The 20592-nt window shown below is 30.5% G+C and overlaps 1 protein-coding gene across 1 annotated transcript; it reads left to right on the plus strand.

Moving 5' to 3' along the window:
* Positions 1-1487: 1487 nt before the first annotated feature.
* LOC103870678 (transcription factor bHLH62) lies at positions 1488-5239 on the plus strand. The gene is made up of 8 exons (XM_009148837.3): positions 1488-3537; positions 3619-3771; positions 3855-3920; positions 4022-4090; positions 4205-4276; positions 4399-4602; positions 4697-4799; positions 4885-5239. The coding sequence occupies exons 1-8, from the start codon at positions 2914-2916 to the stop codon at positions 4926-4928; spliced, it is 1335 nt and encodes a 444-aa protein (XP_009147085.1). The 5' UTR covers positions 1488-2913; the 3' UTR covers positions 4929-5239.
* The last annotated feature ends 15353 nt before the right edge of the window (positions 5240-20592 follow it).

The raw sequence follows: 20592 nt of genomic DNA on the forward strand, positions 1-20592 counted from the left end.
ATTTATGTGGTTAATTTGTATTTTAATTAGTAGAAGCAACAACTACATGCTAATGGTTCGCCTGATTCGATTTGATTAGAAAAAAAAAAACTAAAAAGTTTTTTTTTAATTAAAATAAATTAATCAAAACGAGTTATAAGAGAATTAAGTTTGAGATACCATTTTTTTATTTATCAATAAGTGGATCGATAATTCCGAATCAATAATAACTCTATAACGCATGGGAATATAAGAATTAGTAAAAACATAAAAAAATACTAATCTCATATGTGTAATTTAGGTTTTACTGGTTAATACGGTAACTTTTAGAAACTGCCAGATTCGTCTTGCATTCAGGTTTTTTCTTTCACTCCCACATAAAAAAGACGGGTTGTGATAAAATAATCAGTTTGTCGCTAAAAATATTTACAAAGAGATTGTATGATAATATGAAAAAGAATTATCCAGAGAAATGACTTTAGAGGAAAAGAGGACACGTGATAGAGAGAAAAACGGGAATATGAAAATGGTAGGGTCAATTTAGGTCTGGAGAGATAGGAGATAGATGATTGAGAACGGAAGCGTAGGGCCATGGAGCCTTTCACCTTTGTCTCCCTATCCTCTTTAATCCATTTCTTTTGCCTCTTCATGAAAGGGAAAGGTGTAGCAGCGTCTTCTTCTTAATGTAGTTATTACTATATACTTCTAATATGCGAATAATATCGTTCAGCCCAAGCATTATTAAATAATTGTATTATGGTTCAAATTGATAACCGGTCAATTAAATCAAAGACTCGCTCTTTGCTGGTGGATATCAGACGATGGTATTAGAAAACAATGTCTTAGACTCTTCGGAGGTTAAGACTCGCGAGTTTAATTATGAAGGCATCATAAACAACGAGCACAAAAATAATCCTACTTAGGTCAGACGATTGTTCACCCATTTATCGATATATATTTTAACGTGAATGATGTTTGATCCAAAAAAAAAACGTGAATGCTGATTCGAGTTTTTATTTTCTTAATCTAAATCAAACTGTAACACAAGGTACACTTGACTAAATAAAAGCACATTCAGGGGTTTGCCCAACTGATATATTAGAAAAAAAAATTAAAGATGAGGATTTCAATATGTATTTGTTAGTTACAAAAAGAGAAAAAATGTATTTGTTTGTTCGACGGTTGATGTTAGAGCTAAAGAGAACCACAACTTCGATCAAATTTATTAAATTTACGGGAAGAAAAAGTTGGAATTTGGTAGGTACGAAGAGTTCTCTAAATGAGGTAAGGAACAAGTGACAATATATAATAATACTTTGTAATAACAATAACGTGACAAGTTGTTTTTCTATGAATGTCTATGCTCGTTGTTCCATGCAGGCTGCGGTACTATTGCAATTTAAATATGACCTATATTATGTATTTGTAAATTATTGAAAGCTTATATGGATGCCAAGAGTCAAGGAGTTATTAGTATTTCATAACTCATATTCCTAATTTTCAATGCTGGTCGTGAACATTCTGCTGTTTTAAGTATAAATTATTAGGGACTGATATTCAATAATGCACAAAAGAGTCTTCCAACGAGTCAATAAGAAAAGCATATTTCGTAATTCGTGTTGTTTATAAATTATAATTTACTAAAATGTACATACGCAAAACAAAACTAAAACAAAACACCTTAATCATGGAAGGAGCGAATATAATTAGAAAACCATGTTCTCTAAAAACCTCAAGTTTAAACAAAGTCAAAAGTAGCTCTTATCTTATCTACAACAAACCCAATAGCTGTTGGCTACCTTAGAAACATTGGGTATATGTTTGTGTGTGTTTTCGTATGTTATATATTATCATGATATTTTGATTTTATCTAATTAGTGACGATTTGTTAATTCATTTTCGAATGTCACTTCTTGTACTTGTAGATCATTGAGCATACATATACACTATCACGATTTAAGTTTTGTATGGCTTCACAACGAGCCCTTAAATCCTTTTAACAAAAAAAACGAGTATTGGAACCCATTTAATTTATTAATGGGCTTAGAAGTTCAAGATCCAGCTGATTACCAGACCAGTGGACATCAGACTCTTACAGATGCGCCCACGTTGCTAAACAATCGAGATTGGACTCGGGAGCATTTCGTTTCATCATGCGTGACGTAAGGCTTGGAACATTATATGAGACCCGATCCAGTTGTGTTATGTTCAGAGTGTTCATAGATTTTTAGTTTTTGCCTAAGGATAACGTATATGCATGCTTTCTGAAGAGAACAAAATATATTAAACGTATATATATTTAAAATTTGCCATCTTTTCCTAAACAATATAACATCGTTTTAGTTAGAAAAAGGTAAATGAGTACGTTTTGTAATGAAGGGTTTATATTCTTTGATTTGATCACAAGCTTTTGGAGCATCAAAAAAACATTTCAACACGTACAAATTAACAAAAGACCCGGCGATGGTTAAGGATCTTCGACAGGGGAACAAACACATTCGTCAAAAACTAGTTTGTTAGAAATAGTTCAGATTGTTCTGTCGGCAACTAATTAAACTTTCAATAGAGATTCATATCGTTTAACGTAAGCAAATTCTCTCCTCCTAACCCACGAATTCCACCCGTTACGGCCCAACACACAGAAAATTCTACTTACTTTAATTCTAAAACTTTATTTCCATTTATACGAAACTCATTTATGTTTTATATTAATAAAAACTATTAAAACAACTATATAAACCCTTCATTACTGTCTTTAATGAGCTCCCCCTCTTCCTCTGTTCTTCGCTTTTGGAAAATTGCCAACTTTATTGTCTCTCTGACTCTCTCTGATCTTTGTTTAATTAAATCACATTTGATTATAAGAGTTCTTTTTAATCTGAATTAAGATCTGTACGCTTAGTTTTATTTCATTACACAAAGAGTTTGAGCTCAATGGACAACGAGCTGTTTATGAACGCAGGAGTACTTTCTCATCCGTCTGAGATGACGTCACTGTCTTCTTCTTCTCCTCCGGCGATGCTAAACTGGGCTTCAATGGAGACTCATCCACTGGAGCAGAGTATCTCTCGCAATGTTCCGCGTGATTGCTTTTTTGTAGAAAAGTCAACTCTGAGCTCACTCGTGTCTCCGCCGTCGGAACCTAACTTCTCCGGCGGAGGAGCCGGAGAGAATTACGTCATCAGAGAGCTCGTAGGTAATTTGGGAAACATCGGCGATATCTACGGAGCTCCGGCGAGCTTCGGAAACGGCTCCGGCTCTTGTTACGCAACTCCGGTGATGAGCTCTCCGCCGTTGGATGCGTTTTCCGGCGATTCGAGATTCGCAGAGAGAGCCGCGAGGTTCTCGTGTTTGGGAAGCCGTAGCTTTAACGGCAGAAGAACCAACGGACCCGTTGCTGAAACAGCGTCAATCAACGGGGAGCTGACACGTGTCTCGAGCAACTCAGCTCTCAAGCCTCCCGCCGGCGAATCCTCCGGTGAATCTTCCCGGAAAAGAAAAGCCAAATCCAAGGAGCATTCTCCCTCCACAGCTTCCCCATCTCCTAATTTATCAAAGGTTCATAATTTATATAAAAATTAAAACATTTATATTCAGAATATTTTCAAAATGTGAATTTTTATTATTATTATGTTTTAGGAAGTTGAAGGGAAGGAAGATTCTGATTCAAAGAGAAGCAAAAAATCACAAGAAAATGGAGAGAACACGAAGTCTCTTGATCCGTACAAAGACTTCATCCATGTCAGAGCTCGACGTGGCCAAGCCACCGATAGTCACAGTCTCGCAGAACGAGTATTTTTCTTACTGAAGTGATCTGTTTATGTACTTATTAGTTAAGACTAATCATTTTTTACATGTTATTTTCATTTTTAAAGGTTCGAAGAGAGAAGATAAGCGAGAGAATGAAGCTGCTTCAAGAACTCGTCCCTGGATGCAACAAGGTGAGAGCAATTTTCATTGATTGGTTAATTTGATTAATCATTAGTTAATTCGTTTGTGGTGGTTTAGTTGTGTGATTAAATTATTTTCTTTATGAAAAAAGGTTACTGGGAAAGCACTGATGTTGGATGAAATTATAAACTATGTCCAATCATTACAACGACAAGTTGAGGTAATTCCACTAGATCATTGGTCCGCTTTAAACTCTTTCCATTATTTCATAATCACTTTTTTATATCACTACACGATTACGAAAACTTTTCTTTAATTGTTTAATAAATGGCAGTTCTTGTCAATGAAGTTATCGTCAGTGAACACCAGGCTGGATTTTAACATGGACGCTCTCATGTCAAAGGATGTAAGTCACCGTCACAAATTGAAAATAACGTTTAATAAAGAAATTATAATTGACAATTATTAATAACAATAATTACTTTCTTAACCAATCGTGTGTGTCTATATTGTTCTGTTGTCTGACAGATATTTCCTTCAAGCAACAATCAGCAAGTACCTCAGTTAGAATCTTCATCTCATATCTTATTGGCTGATCATCATAGTCATACTTTACAATTGAACCCAAATGATTCTTCCAATAACATAATTAACCCTATGGAAACTTCGGAAAGTAGAAGCTTCACTACTCGGTTACCAACACTTGCCCATTTCACAGACTCTATTTCTCAGGTCTTTAATTCTTTTAACACTTTCTTTGTTTAACATTTAGATCCTCATATTTCCATTTGCAACAATCTTGATCTTATCATTATTTTGTTTTCAGTTTTCAACATTTTCTGAAGATGATTTACATAGCATTATTCATATGGGGTTGGCACAAAACCAAATCCGTGAACCGAACCAAGTTCATTCAACTAGTTTTCAAGGTTCGATAGTTAACCAATATATTATTTTCAGTTTCGTTTTATATGAAAGGCTATAATTTGAGACGTGGAGTTTTGTACTATGCAGGTCCATCAAACCAAGTACCATCACACATGAAAGCTGAACTTTGATCAACCATTATTTGCATTTACATAATAGTATTGGAGTTCAGTTAAAGATCTCAATGGATAGAAAGTAAGAAAAGGATTGATGGGTGTACATAACGAGAAGCTTAAATTGGACCACACCATTTGCAAATTCGTTTCTGTAATCATCTTCATGTATATCAAACAACATCTTCTTTTTTTGTGTGCCCTTGTTTTGGTTTTATGCTCCGATTCATTCGTGGGGCTCAATTGTCTTGTGTTGTCACCCGCTGTTATTATTAGTTCTTATTATTATCGCATTCTTTTACGTTTTTTTCTTGTTGGGTTTACTATCATTGTAAGTCTTAACCCCACTATACTATGGCTATAATTTAATCTATTAACTTCCACCAAAAGAGCATGTCCATTGATAAAACTCCAAGTGATAGAGATGAGTGTTTGTCATGAGAATTTATCATTTGAAAACTTTCGAGAAATTCATGAAAACTCCTTTTAACATGTGTCTATTACTGAGTGGTTTACTATTTCAAAAATTAAAATTTAATTTAAGTAGTTATGTTATAATAACCTGTTACTAGATTTTGATCCGCGCTTGGAAAGCGCGGGGTTGTTGGATTATATTATAATACAAAGTTTTATTATATCGAAAAACATAATTTTTAACAGCTATATAATCTACAAATTAGTTTATTTGAGATTTTATATGTACATTTTTACGTAAGTTTCTTTTTGACATGAGAATTATATCCGGATCAAAAAAACAAACCGAACCGACCCAAAATTATAGGTTTAGTTCAGGTCCAGAGAAGATAACATATTGGATTTTTTTTGACCCGCAGGTCTTTGTTTGAGTCCGGGTCCTACCCTAGACCCGATCATAAATATGTGTTTATTAGGTATATTTGGATATTCCGAATATGTTTCCGGTATTATAGATATTGTTTTTAAGTTTTTGGCTTACGATTAGAGTTTTGAATTCAGGTAAATTTTTCAAATTAAAAAAAAAAATTGGGTGTTTGGATAAAATTTTGGGTATTTTTCAGTTCATCGTGTCAGATTTTGAATAAGATTATAAAATTTTAGGTTTTTGAATTTTTTTGGTATTTGTTTGGAGTTTCAAATACTTTTCGTGTTTCGGATATTTTTCAGATTTTTCATATATTTCAAATTCTTTTAGAATCTTAAATACTCGAACAGATGTGGACCCATTACGTCCATATCAGGTCCAACAACCTTTTGATATAAATTTTTAACGTTATTGTACGAAAACATGGTTGATGAAATATTTTTCTGAGTAAAGGTATCATAAGAAATAATATTAAGATCTGTTAAAAATATTTAAAATATTGTATGTTTAGAATGATTAATCTATTATCAGAAAAATAATAAATAGTTATACATAACTCCAACAACTTTTTTATATTAGATTTTTTAAAACTCTTTCCTTTTCAATAGTATTGATTCGTTTTAAGTGAAAAGTATATAAAAGTATAATATCTAAATAAATAATTTTCAAAATCTTGAACAATCAATACTGATATCGTGAAGTCAGGTTAGCTTTAATAAAACTAATAAATTTCTTCATTTTTGTGAAGATAACATGAATATTCAGAAAAATCATTTTTAAATATGAAAATATTATCAAACTATAAACGGTTGAAAGTTTAGTATATGGGCTAACCCCTACGAAAATACTAATTTTTTCGGTAAATGCTCTAATAATGAAGCATATGATCTTTGGGGTTTTTTAAAAATTTCTAAATACATTCTACATTTGTATTAATGTATATTAAACTCATTTGTATGGTATATGGGCATCGTTTTAATTTTTTGTCACTTAATTTAGTAAAACTTCATAATACTCCCTAAATTGGTGGACTAACCACTATAAAATCACTATTCTCTAGAAAAACGGAGACAAAAATGGTTCCAAACCTCTTTGACCTTCATCATATCTTGGTGAAGGATGCAACTATGCATTAAAACAGATTTTTTATATTTTTGAGTTTTTCTCAAAATCTATGGGCTAACACCCCTACGAAAATACTGAATTTTTCGGTAAATGCTCTAATAATGAAGCCTATGATCTTTGGGGTTGTTTTAAAATTTCTAAACACATTCTACATTTGTATTAATGTATATTAAACTCATTTTCATGATACAAAGGCATCGTTTTAATTTTTTGTCACTTAATTTAGTAAAACTTCATAATACTCCCTAAATTGGTGGACTAACCACTATAAAATCGCTATTCTCTAGAAAAACGAAGACAAAAATGGTTCCAAACCTCTTTGACCTTCATCATATGTTGGTGAAGGATGCAACTATGCATTAAAACAGATTTTTCATACTTTTGAATTTTTCTCAAAATCTATGGGCTAACCCCTACGAAAATACTGAATTTTTCGGTAATTGCTCTAATAATGAAGCATATGATCTTTGGGGTTGTTTTAAAATTTCTAAACACATTCTACATTTGTATTAATGTATATTAAACTCTCTTTCATGGTACATGGTCATCGTTTTAATTTTTTGTCAATTAATTTAGTAAAACTTCATAATACTTCCTAAATTGGTGGACTAACAACTATAAAATCGCTATTCTCTAGAAAAACGAAGACAACAAAAGTTCCAAACCTCTTTGACCTAAATAATATATTGGTGAAGGATGCAACTATGCATTAAAACAGATTTTTCATATTTTTGAATTTTTCTCAAAATCTATGGGCTAACCCCTACAAAAATACTGAATTTTTCGGTAAATGCTCTAATAATGAAGCATATGATCTTTGGAGTTTTTTAAAATTTCTAAACACATTCTACATTTGTATTAACGTGTATTAAACTCATTTTCATGGTACATGGCATCGTTTTAATCTTTTTGTCAATTAATTTAGTAAAACTTCATAATACTCCCTAAATTGGTGGACTAATCGCTATTCTCTAGAAAAACGGAGAAAAAAGGGTTCCAAACCTCTTTGACCTTCATCATATGTTAGTGAAGGATGCAACTATGCATTAAGATATAATTTTAATATTTTTGAATATTTCTCAAAATCTGTGGGTTAACCCTTACGAAAATACTGAATTTTTTGGTAAATGCTCTAATAATGAAGCATATGATATTTGAGGTTGTTTTTAAATTTCTAAACACATTCTACATTTGTATTAATGTATATTAAACTCATTTTCATGGTACAAGGGCATCGTTTTAATTTTTTGTCACTTAATTTAGTAAAACTTCATAATACTCCCTAAATTGGTGGACAAACCACTATAAAAACGCTATTCTCTAGAAAAATGGAGACAAAAATGGTTCCAAACCTCTTTGACCTTCATAATATGTTGGTGAAGGATGCAACTATGCATTAAAACAGATTTTTCATATTTTAAATTTTTCTCAAAATCTATGGGCTAACCCCTACGAAAATACTGAATTTTTCGGTAAATGCTCTAATAATGAAGCATATGATCTTTGGGGTTTTTTAAAAATTTCTAAACACATTCTACATTTGTATTAATGTATATTAAACTCATTTGAATGGTATATGGGCATCGTTTTAATTTTTTGTCACTTAATTTAGTAAAACTTCATAATACTCCCTAAATTGGTGGACTAACCACTATAAAATCGCTATTCTCTAGAAAAACGGAGACAAAAATGGTTCCAAACCTCTTTGACCTTCATCATATGTTGGTGAAGGATACAACTATGCATTAAAACAGATTTTTTATATTTTTGAGTTTTTCTCAAAATCTATGGGCTAACCCCTACGAAAATACTGAATTTTTCGGTAAATGCTCTAATAATGAAGCCTATGATCTTTGGGGTTGTTTTAAAATTTCTAAACATATTCTACACTTGTATTAATGTATATTAAACTCATTTTCATGGTACAAAGGCATCGTTTTAATTTTTTGTCACTTAATTTAGTAAAACTTCATAATACTCCCTAAATCGGTGGACTAACCACTATAAAATCGCTATTCTCTAGAAAAAGGAAGACAAAAATGGTTCCAAACCTCTTTGACCTTCATCATATGTTGGAGAAGGATGCAACTATGCATTTAAACAGATTTTTTATATATTTGAATTTTTCTTAAAATCTATGGGCTAACCCCTACGAAAATACTGAATTTTTCGGTAAATGCTCTAATAATGAAGCCTATGATCTTTGGGGTTGTTTTAAAATTTCTAAACACATTCTACATTTGTATTAATGTATATTAAACTCATTTTCATGGTACAAAGGCATCGTTTTAATTTTTGTCACTTAATTTAGTAAAACTTCATAATACTCCCTAAATTGGTGGACTAACCACTATAAAATCGCTATTCTCTAGAAAAACGAAGACAAAAATGGTTCCAAACCTCTTTGACCTTCATCATATGTTGGTGAAGGATGCAACTATGCATTAAAACAGATTTTTCATATTTTTGAAATTTTCTCAAAATCTATGGGTTAACCCCTACGAAAATACTGAATTTTTCGGTAATTGCTCTAATAATGAAACATATGATCTTTGGGGTTTTTTAAAAATTTCTAAACACATTCTACATTTGTATTAACGTATATTAAACTCATTTTCATGGTACATGGCATCGTTTTAATCTTTTTGTCAATTAATTTAGTAAAACTTCATAATACTCCCTAAATTGGTGGACTAATCGATATTCTCTAGAAAAACGGAGACAAAAAAGGTTCCAAACCTCTTTGACCTTCATCATATGTTAGTGAAGGATTCAACTATGCATTAAGATATAATTTTAATATTTTTGAATATTTCTCAAAATCTGTGGGTTAACCCTTACAAAAATAATGAATTTTTTGGTAAATGCTCTAATAATGAAGCATATGATATTTGGGGTTGTTTTTAAATTTCTAAACACATTCTACATTTGTATTAATGTATATTAAACTCATTTTCATGGTACAAGGGCATCGCTTTAATTTTTTGTCACTTAATTTAGTAAAACTTCATAATACTCCCTAAATTGGTGGACAAACCACTATAAAAACGCTATTCTCTAGAAAAATAGAGACAAAAATGGTTCCAAACTTCTTTGACCTTCATCATATGTTGGTGAAGGATGCAACTATGCATTAAAACAGATTTTTCATATTTTGAATTTTTCTCAAAATCTATGGGCTAACCCCTACGAAAATACTGAATTTTTCGGTAAATGCTCTAATAATGAAGCATATGATCTTTGGGGTTTTTTAAAAATTTCTAAACACATTCTACATTTGTATTAATGTATATTAAACTCATTTGTATGGTATATGGGCATCGTTTTAATTTTTTGTCACTTAATTTAGTAAAACTTCATAATACTCCCTAAATTGGTGGACTAACCACTATAAAATCGCTATTCTCTAGAAAAACGAAGACAAAAATGGTTCCAAACCTCTTTGACCTTCATCATATGTTGGTGAAGGATGCAACTATGCATTAAAACAGATTTTTCATATTTTTGAATTTTTCTCAAAATCTATGGGCTAACCCCTACGAAAATACTGAATTTTTCGGTAAATGCTCTAATAATGAAGCATATGATCTTTGGGGTTGTTTTAAAATTTCTAAACACATTCGACATTTGTATTAATGTATATTAAACTCTCTTTCATGGTACATGGTCATCGTTTTAATTTTTTGTCAATTAATTTAGTAAAACTTCATAATACTCCCTAAATTGGTGGACTAACCACTATAAAATCGCTATTCTATAGAAAAACGGAGACAAAAAAAGTTCCAAACCTCTTTGACCTTCATCATATGTTAGTGAAGGATTCAACTATGCATTAAGATATAATTTTAATATTTTTGAATATTTCTCAAAATCTGTGGGTTAACCCTTACGAAAATACTGAATTTTTTGGTAAATGCTCTAATAATGAAGCATATGATATTTGGGATTGTTTTTAAATTTCTAAACACATTCTACATTTGTATTAATGTATATTAAAGTCATTTTCATGGTACAAGGGCATCACTTTAATTTTTTGTCACTTAATTTAGTAAAACTTCATAATACTCCCTAAATTGGTGGACAAACCACTATAAAAACGCTATTCTCTAGAAAAATGGAGACAAAAATGGTTCCAAACCTCTTTGACCTTCATCATATGTTGGTGAAGGATGCAACTATGCATTAAAACAGATTTTTCATATTTTTGAATTTTTCTCAAAATCTATGGGCTAACCCCTACGAAAATACTGAATTTTTCGGTAAATGCTCTAATAATGAAGCATATGATCTTTGGGGTTTTTAAAAATTTCTAAACACATTCTACATTTGTATTAATGTATATTAAACTCATTTTATGGTATATGGGCATCGTTTTAATTTTTTGTCACTTAATTTAGTAAAACTTCATAATACTCCCTAAATTGGTGGACTAACCACTATAAAATCGCTATTCTCTAGAAAAACGGAGACAAAAATGGTTCCAAACCTCTTTGACCTTCATCATATGTTGGTGAAGGATGCAACTATGCATTAAAACAGATTTTTTATATTTTTGAATTTTTCTCAAAATCTATGGGCTAACCCCTACGAAAATACTGAATTTTTCGGTAAATGCTCTAATAATGAAGCCTATGATCTTTGGGGTTGTTTTAAAATTTCTAAACACATTCTACATTTGTATTAATGTATATTAAACTCATTTTCATGGTAAAAAGGCATCGTTTTTATTTTTTGTCACTTAATTTAGTAAAACTTCATAATACTCCCTAAATTGGTGGACTAACCACTATAAAATCGCTATTCTCTAGAAAAACGAAGACAAAAATGGTTCCAAACCTCTTTGACCTTCATCATATGTTGGTGAATGATGCAACTATGCATTAAAACAGATTTTTCATATTTTTGAATTTTTCTCAAAATCTATGGGCCCCTACGAAAATACTGAATTTTTCGGTAATTGCTCTAATAATGAAGCATATGATCTTTGGGGTTTTTTAAAAATTTCTAAACACATTCTACATTTTTATTAACGTATATTAAACTCATTTTCATGGTACATGGCATCGTTTTAATCTTTTTGTCAATTAATTTAGTAAAACTTCATAATACTCCCTAAATTGGTGGAGTAATCGCTATTCTCTAGAAAAACGGAGACAAAAAAGGTTCCAAACCTCTTTGACCTTCATCATATGTTAGTGAAGGATGCAACTATGCATTAAAATAGAATTTTCATATTTTTGAATTTTTCTCAAAATCTATGGGCTAACCCCTACGAAAATACTGATTTTTTCGGTAAATGCTCTAATAATGAAGCATATGATCTTTGGGGTTGTTTTTAAATTTCTAAACACATTCTACATTTGTATTAATGTATATTAAACTCATTTTCATGGTACATGGGCATCGTTTTAATTTTTTGTCACTTAATTTAGTAAAACTTCATAATACTCCCTAAATTGGTGGACTAACCACTATAAAATCGCTATTCTCTAGAAAAACGAGACAAAAATGGTTCCAAACCTCTTTGACATTCATCATATGTTGGTGAAGGATGCAACTATGCATTAAAACAGATTTTTCATATTTTTGAATTTTTCTCAAAATCTATGGGCTAACCCCTACGAAAATACTGAATTTTTCAGTAAATGCTCTAATAATGAAGCATATGATCTTTGAGGTTTTTAAAAATTTCTAAACACATTCTACATTTGTATTAATGTATATTAAACTCATTTGTATGGTATATGGGCATCGTTTTAATTTTTGTCACTTAATTTAGTAAAACTTCATAATACTCCCTAAATTGGTGGACTAACCACTATAAAATCGCTATTCTCTAGAAAACCGGAGACAAAAAAGGTTCCAAACCTCTATCACTTTCATCATATGTTAGTGAAGGATGCAACTATGCATTAAAACAGATTTTTCATATTTTTGAATTTTTCTCAAAATCTATGGGCTAACCCCTACGAAAATACTGAATTTTTCAGTAAATGCTCTAATAATGAAGCATATGATCTTTGGGGTTGTTTTAAAATTTCTAAACACATTCTACATTTGTATTAATGTATATTAAACTCTCTTTCATGGTACATGGGCATCGTTTTATTTTTTTGTCAATTAATGTAGTAAAACTTTATAATACTCCCTAGATTGGTGGACTAAGCACTATAAAATCGCTATTCTCTAGAAAAACGGAGACAAAAAACGTTCCAAACCTCCTTGAACTTCATCATATGTTAGTGAAGCATGCAACTATGCATTAAAACAGATTTTTCATATTTTTGAATTTTTCTCAAAATCTATGGGCTAACCCCTACGAAAATACTAAATTTTTTGGTAAATGCTCTAATAATGAAGCATATGGTATTTGGGGTTGTTTTTAAATTTCTAAACACATTCTACAGTTGTATTAATGTATATTAAACTCATTTTCATGGTACAAGGACATTGTTTTAATTTTTTGTCACTTAATTTAGTAAAACTTCATAATACTCCCTAAATTGGTGGACTAACCACTATAAAATCGCTATTCTCTTGAAAAACGGAGGCAAAAATGGTTCCAGACCTCATTGACATTCATCATATGTTGGTGAAGGATGCAACTATGCATTAAAACAGATTTTTCATATTTTTGATTTTTTCTCAAAATCTATGGGCCCCTACGAAAATACTGAATTTTTCGGTAAATGCTCTAATAATGAAGCATATGATCTTTGGGGTTTTTAAAAATTTCTAAACACATTCTACATTTGTATTAATGTATATTAAACTCATTTTATGGTATATGGGCATCGTTTTAATTTTTTGTCACTTAATTTAGTAAAACTTCATAATACTCCCTAAATTGGTGGACTAACCACTATAAAATCGCTATTCTCTAGAAAAACGGAGACAAAAAGGTTCCAAACCTCTTTGACCTTCATCATATGTTAGTGAAGGATGCAACTATGCATTAAAACAGATTTTTTTATTTTTGAATTTTTCTCAAAATCTATGGGCTAACCCCTACGAAAATACTGAATTTTTCGGTAAATGCTCTAATAATGAAGCATATGATCTTTGGGGTTGTTTTAAATTTCTAAACACATTCTACATTTGTATTAATGTATATTAAACTCATTTTCATGGTACAAGGCATCGTTTTTATTTTTGTCACTTAATTAGTAAAACTTCATAATACTCCCTAAATTGGTGGACTAACCACTATAAAATCGCTATTCTCTAGAAAAACGGAGACAAAAATGGTTCCAAACCTCTTTGACCTTCATCATATGTTAGTGAAGGATGCAACTATGCATTTAAAACAGATTTTTCATATTTTTGAATTTTTCTCAAAATCTATGGGCCCCTACGAAAATACTGAATTTTTCGGTAAATGCTCTAATAATGAAGCATATGATCTTTGGGTTTTTTAAAATTTCTAAACACATTCTACATTTGTATTAATGTATATTAAACTCATTTTCATGGTACATGGCATCGTTTTAATTTTTTGTCAATTAATTTAGTAAAACTTCATAATACTCCCTAAATTGGTGGACTCATAATCGCTATTCTCTAGAAAAACGGAGACAAAAAAGGTTCCAAACCTCTTTGACCTTCATCATATGTTAGTGAAGGATGCAACTATGCATTAAGATTAATTTCATATTTTTGAATTTTCTCAAAATCTATGGGCTAACCCTTACGAAAATACTGATTTTTTTGGTAAATGCTCTAATAATGAAGCATATGATATTTGGGGTTGTTTTTAAATTTCTAAACACATTCTACATTTGTATTAATGTATATTAAACTCATTTTCATGGTACAAGGGCATCGCTTTAATTTTTTGTCACTTAATTTAGTAAAACTTCATAATACTCCCTAAATTGGTGGACAAACCACTATAAAATCGCTATTCTCTAGAAAAATGGAGACAAAAGTTCCAAACCTCTTTGACCTTCATCATATGTTGGTGAAGGATGCAACTATGCATTAAAACAGAATTTTTATATTTTTGAATTTTTCTCAAAATCTATGGGCTAACACCCCTACGAAAATACTGAATTTTTTGGTAAATGCTCTAATAATGAAGCATATGATCTTTGGGGTTGTTTTAAAATTTCTAAACACATTTGACATTTGTATTAATGTATATTAAACTCATTTTTATGGTATATGGGCATCGTTTTAATTTTTTGTCACTTAATTTTGTAAAACTTCATAATACTCCTTAAATTGGTGGACTAACCACTATAAAATCGCTATTCTCTAGAAAAACGGAGACAAAAATGGTTTCAAACCTCTTTGACCTTCATCATATATTGGTGAAGGATGCAACTATGCATTAAAACAGATTTTTTATATTTTTTGAATTTTTCTCAAAATCTATGGGCTACCCTACGAAAATACTGAATTTTTCGGTAAATGCTCTAATAATGAAGCCTATGATCTTTGGGGTTTTTTAAAAATTTCTAAACACATTCTACATTTGTATTAACGTATATTAAACTCATTTTCATGGTACAAGGGCATCGTTTTAATTTTTTGCCACTTAATTTAGTAAAACTTCATAATACTCCCTAAATTGGTGGACTAACCACTATAAAATCGCTATTCTCTAGAAAAACGAAGACAAAAATGGTTCCAAACTTCTTTGACCTTCATCATATCTTGGTGAAGGATGAAACTATGCATTAAAACAGGTTTTTCATATTTTTGAATTTTTCTCAAAATCTATGGGCTAACCCCTACGAAAATACTGAATTTTTCGGTAAATGCTCTAATAATGAAGCATATGATCTTTGGGATTTTTTAAAAATTTCTAAACACATTCTACATTTGTATTAATGTATATTAAACTCGTTTTCATGGTACAAGGGCATCGTTTTAATTTTTTTGTCACTTAATTTAGTAAAACTTCATAATACTCCCTAAATTGGTGGACAAACCACTATAAAAACGCTATTCTCTAGAAAAATGGAGACAAAAATGGTTCCAAACCTCTTTGACCTTCATCATATGTTGGTGAATGATGCAACTATGCATTAAAACAGATTTTTCATATTTTTGAATTTTTCTCAAAATCTATGGGCTAACCTACGAAAATACTGTTTTTTTCGGTAAATGCTCTAATAATGAAGCATATGATCTTTGGGGTTTTTTAAAATTTCTAAACACATTCTACATTTGTATTAATGTATATTAAACTCATTTGTCATGGTACATGGGCATCGTTTTAATTTTTTGTCAATTAATTAGTAAAACTTCATAATACTCCCTAAATTGGTGGACTAACCACTATAAAATCGCTATTCTCTAGAAAAACGGAGACAAAAATGGTTCCAAACCTCTTTGACCTTCATCATATGTTAGTGAAGGATGCAACTATGCATTAAAACAGATTTTTCATATTTTGAATTTTTTCTCAAAATCTATGGGCTAACCCCTACGAAAATACTGAATTTTCGGTAAATGCTCTAATAATGAAGCATATGATCTTTGGGGTTGTTTTAAAATTTCTAAACACATTCTACATTTGTATTAATGTATATTAAACTCATTTTCATGGTACAAGGCATCGTTTTAATTTTTTGTCACTTAATTTAGTAAAACTTCATAATACTCCCTAAATTGGTGACTAACCACTATAAAATCGCTATTCTCTAGAAAAACGGAGACAAAAAAGTTCCAAACCTCTTTGACATTCATCATATGTTGGTGAAGGATGCAACTATGCATTAAAACAGATTTTTCATATTTTTGAATTTTTCTCAAAATCTATGGGCTAACCCCTACGAAAATACTGATTTTTTCGGTAAATGCTCTAATAATGAAGCATATAATCTTTGGGGTTGTTTTAAAATTTCTAAACACATTCGACATTTGTATTAATGTATATTAAACTCTCTTTCATGGTACATGGTCATCGTTTTATTTTTTTGTCAATTAACTTAGTAAAACTTCATAATACTCCCTAAATTGGTGGACTAACCACTATAAAATAGCTATTCTCTAGAAACACGGAGACGAAAAAGTTCCAAACCTCTTTGACCTTCATCATATGTTAGTGAAGGATGCAACTATGCATTAAAACAGATTTTTCATATTTTTGAATTTTTCTCAAAATCTATGGGCTAACCCCTACGAAAATACTAAATTTTTCGGTAAATGCTCTAATAATGAAGCATATGGTATTGGGGTTGTTTTAAATTCTAAACACATTCTACATTTGTATTAATGTATATTAAACTCATTTTCATGGTACATGGGCATCGTTTTAATTTTTTGTCACTTAATTAGTAAAACTTCATAATACTCCCTAAATTGGTGGACTAACCACTATAAAATCGCTATTTTCTAGAAAAACGGAGACAAAAAGGTTCCAAACCTCTTTGACTTCATCATATGTTGGTGAAGGATGCAACTATGCATTAAAACAGATTTTCATATTTTTGAATTTTTCTCAAAATCTATGCTAACCTAACCCCTACGAAAATACTGAATTTTTCGGTAAATGCTCTAATAATGAAGCATATGATCTTAGTTTTTTTTTTTAAATTTCTAAACACATTCTACATTTGTATTAATGTATATTAAACTCATTTTCATGGCACATGGGCATCGTTTTAATTTTTGTCACTTAATTTAGTAAAACTTCATAATACTCCCTAAATTGGTGGACTAACCACTATAAAATCGCTATTCTCTAGAAAACCGGAGACAAAAAAAAGGTTCCAAACCTCTATCACTTTCATCATATGTTAGTGAAGGATGCAACTATGCACTAAAACAGGTTTTTCATATTTTTGAATTTTCTCAAAATCTATGGGCCACCCCTACGAAAATACTGAATTTTTCGGTAAATGCTCTAATAATGAAGCCTATGATCTTTGGGGTTGTTTAAAATTTCTAAACACAATCTACATTTGTATTAATGTATATTAAACTCATTTTTATGGTACAAAGGCATCGTTTTAATTTTTTGTCACTTAATTTAGTAAAACTTCATTATACTCCCTAAATTGGTGGACTAACCACTATAAAATCGCTATTTTCTAGAAAAACTGAGACAAAAATGGTTCCAAACCTCTTTGACATTCATCATATGTTGGTGAAGGATGCAACTAAATGGGTGGACTAACCTCTTTGACATTTGTATTAATGTATATTAAACTCTCTTTCGTGGTACATGGTCATCGTTTTAATTTTTTGTCAATTAACTTAGTAAAACTTCATAATACTCCCTAAATTGGTGGACTAACCACTATAAAATAGCTATTCTCTAGAAACACGGAGACGAAAAAGTTCCAAACCTCTTTCACCTTCATCATATGTTAGTGAAGGATGCAACTATGCATTAAAATAGATTTTTCATATTTTTGAATTTTTCTCAAAATCTATGGGCTAACCCCTACGAAAATACTAAATTTTTCGGTAAATGCTCTAATAATGAAGCATATGATTTTGGGGTTGTTTTAAAATTTCTAAACACATTCTACATTTGTATTAATGTATATTAAACTCATTTTCATGGTACATGGCATCGTTTTAATTTTTTGTCAATTAATTTAGTAAAACTTCATAATACTCCCTAAATTGGTGGACTAACCACTATAAAATCGCTATTTTCTAGAAAAACTGAGACAAAAAAGGTTCCAAACCTCTTTGACCTTCATCATATGTTAGTGAAGGATGCAACTATGCATTAAAACAGATTTTCATATTTTTGAATTTTTCTCAAAATCTATGGGCTAACCCTACGAAAATACTGAATTTTTCGGTAAATGCTCTAATAATGAAGCATATGATCTTTGGGTTTTAAAAATTTCTAAACACATTCTACATTTGTATTAATGTATATTAAACTCATTTTCATGGTATGGGCATCGTTTTAATTTTTTGTCACTTAATTTAGTAAAACTTCATAATACTCCCTAAATTGGTGGACTAACCACTATAAAATCGCTATTCTCTAGAAAAACGGAGACAAAAATGGTTCCAAACCTCTTTGACCTTCATCATATGTTAGTGAAGGATGCAACTATGCATTAAAACAGATTTTTCATATTTTTGAATTTTTCTCAAAATCTATGGGCTAAACCCCTACGAAAATACTGAATTTCGGTAAATGCTCTAATAATGAAGCCTATGATCTTTGGGGTTGTTTAAAATTCTAAACACATTCTACATTTGTATTAATGTATATTAAACTCATTTTCATGGTACATGGGCATCGTTTAATTTTTGTCACTTAATTTAGTAAAACTTCATAATACTCCCTAAATTGGTGACTAACCACTATAAAATCGCTATTTCTAGAAAAAGGAGACAAAAAAGTTCCAAACCTCTTTGACCTTCATCATATGTTAGTGAAGGATGCAACTATGCATTAAAACAGATTTTTCATATTTTTGAATTTTTCTCAAAATCTATGGGCTAACCCCTACGAAAATACTGATTTTTCGGTAAATGCTCTAATAATGAAGCATATGATCTTTGGGGTGTGTTTTAAAATTTCTAAACACATTCTACATTTGTATTAATGTATATTAAACTCTCTTTCATGGTACATGGTCATCGTTTTAATTTTTTGTCAATTAATTTAGTAAAACTTCATAATACTCCCTAAATTGGTGGACTAACCACTATAAAATAGCTATTTCTAGAAACAGGAGACAAAAAAGTTCCAAACCTCTTTGACCTTCATCATATGTTAGTGAAGGATGCAACTATGCATTTAAAACAGTTTTTCATATTTTTGAATTTTTCTCAAAATCTATGGGCTAACCCCTACGAAAATACTTAATTTTTCCGGTAAATGCTCTAATAATGAAGCATATGATCTTTGGGGCTGTTTTTAAACTTCTAAACACATTCTACATTTGTATTAATGTATATTAAACTCATTTTCATGGTACATGGGCATCGTTTTAATTTTTTGTCACTTAATTTAGTAAAACTTCATAATACTCCCTAAATTGGTGGACTAACCATTATAAAATCGCTATTTTCTAGGGAAACGGAGACAACAAAAGTTCCAAACCTCTTTGACCTTCATCATATGTTAGTGAAGAGATGCAACTATGCATTAAAACAGATTTTTCATATTTTTGAATTTTCTCAAAATCTATGGGCTAACCCCTACGAAAATACTGAATTTTTTCGGTAAATGCTCTAATAATGAAGCATATGATCTTTGGGGTTTTTAAAATTTCTAAACACATTCTACATTTGTATTAATGTATATTAAAACTCATTTCATGGTACATGGGCATCGTTTTAATTTTTGTCAATTAATTTAGTAAAACTTCATAATACTCCCTAAATTGGTGGACTAACCACTATAAAATCGCTATTCTCTAGAAAACGGAGACAAAAAGGTTCCAAACCTCTTTGACCTTCATCATATGTTAGTGAAGGATGCAACTATGCATTAAAAACAGATTTTTTATATTTTTGATTTTTTCTCAAAATCTATGGGCTAACCCCTACGAAAATACTGAATTTTTCGGTAAATGCTCTAATAATGAAGCATATGATCTTTGGGGTTGTTTAAATTTCTAAACACATTCTACATTTGTATTATAATGTATATTAAACTCATTTTCATGGTACAATGGCATCGTTTTAATTTTGTCACTTAATTTAGTAAAACTTCATAATACTCCCTAAATTGGTGGACTAACCACTATAAAATCGCTATTCTCTAGAAAAACGGAGACAAAAAAG

The sequence above is a fragment of the Brassica rapa genome, chromosome A05 (genome assembly GCF_000309985.2).
Source record: "Brassica rapa cultivar Chiifu-401-42 chromosome A05, CAAS_Brap_v3.01, whole genome shotgun sequence".
Taxonomy (NCBI): Eukaryota; Viridiplantae; Streptophyta; class Magnoliopsida; order Brassicales; family Brassicaceae; genus Brassica; species Brassica rapa.

Coding starts and splice junctions, on each gene's coding strand:
- LOC103870678 (XM_009148837.3), top strand. CDS start 2,914: ATGGACAACGAGCTGTTTATGAACGCAGGAGTACTTTCTCATCCGTCT. Junction 3,772..3,854: donor GTCACAGTCTCGCAGAACGA/GTATTTTTCTTA, acceptor TCATTTTTAAAG/GTTCGAAGAGAGAAGATAAG. Junction 4,277..4,398: donor ACGCTCTCATGTCAAAGGAT/GTAAGTCACCGT, acceptor GTTGTCTGACAG/ATATTTCCTTCAAGCAACAA.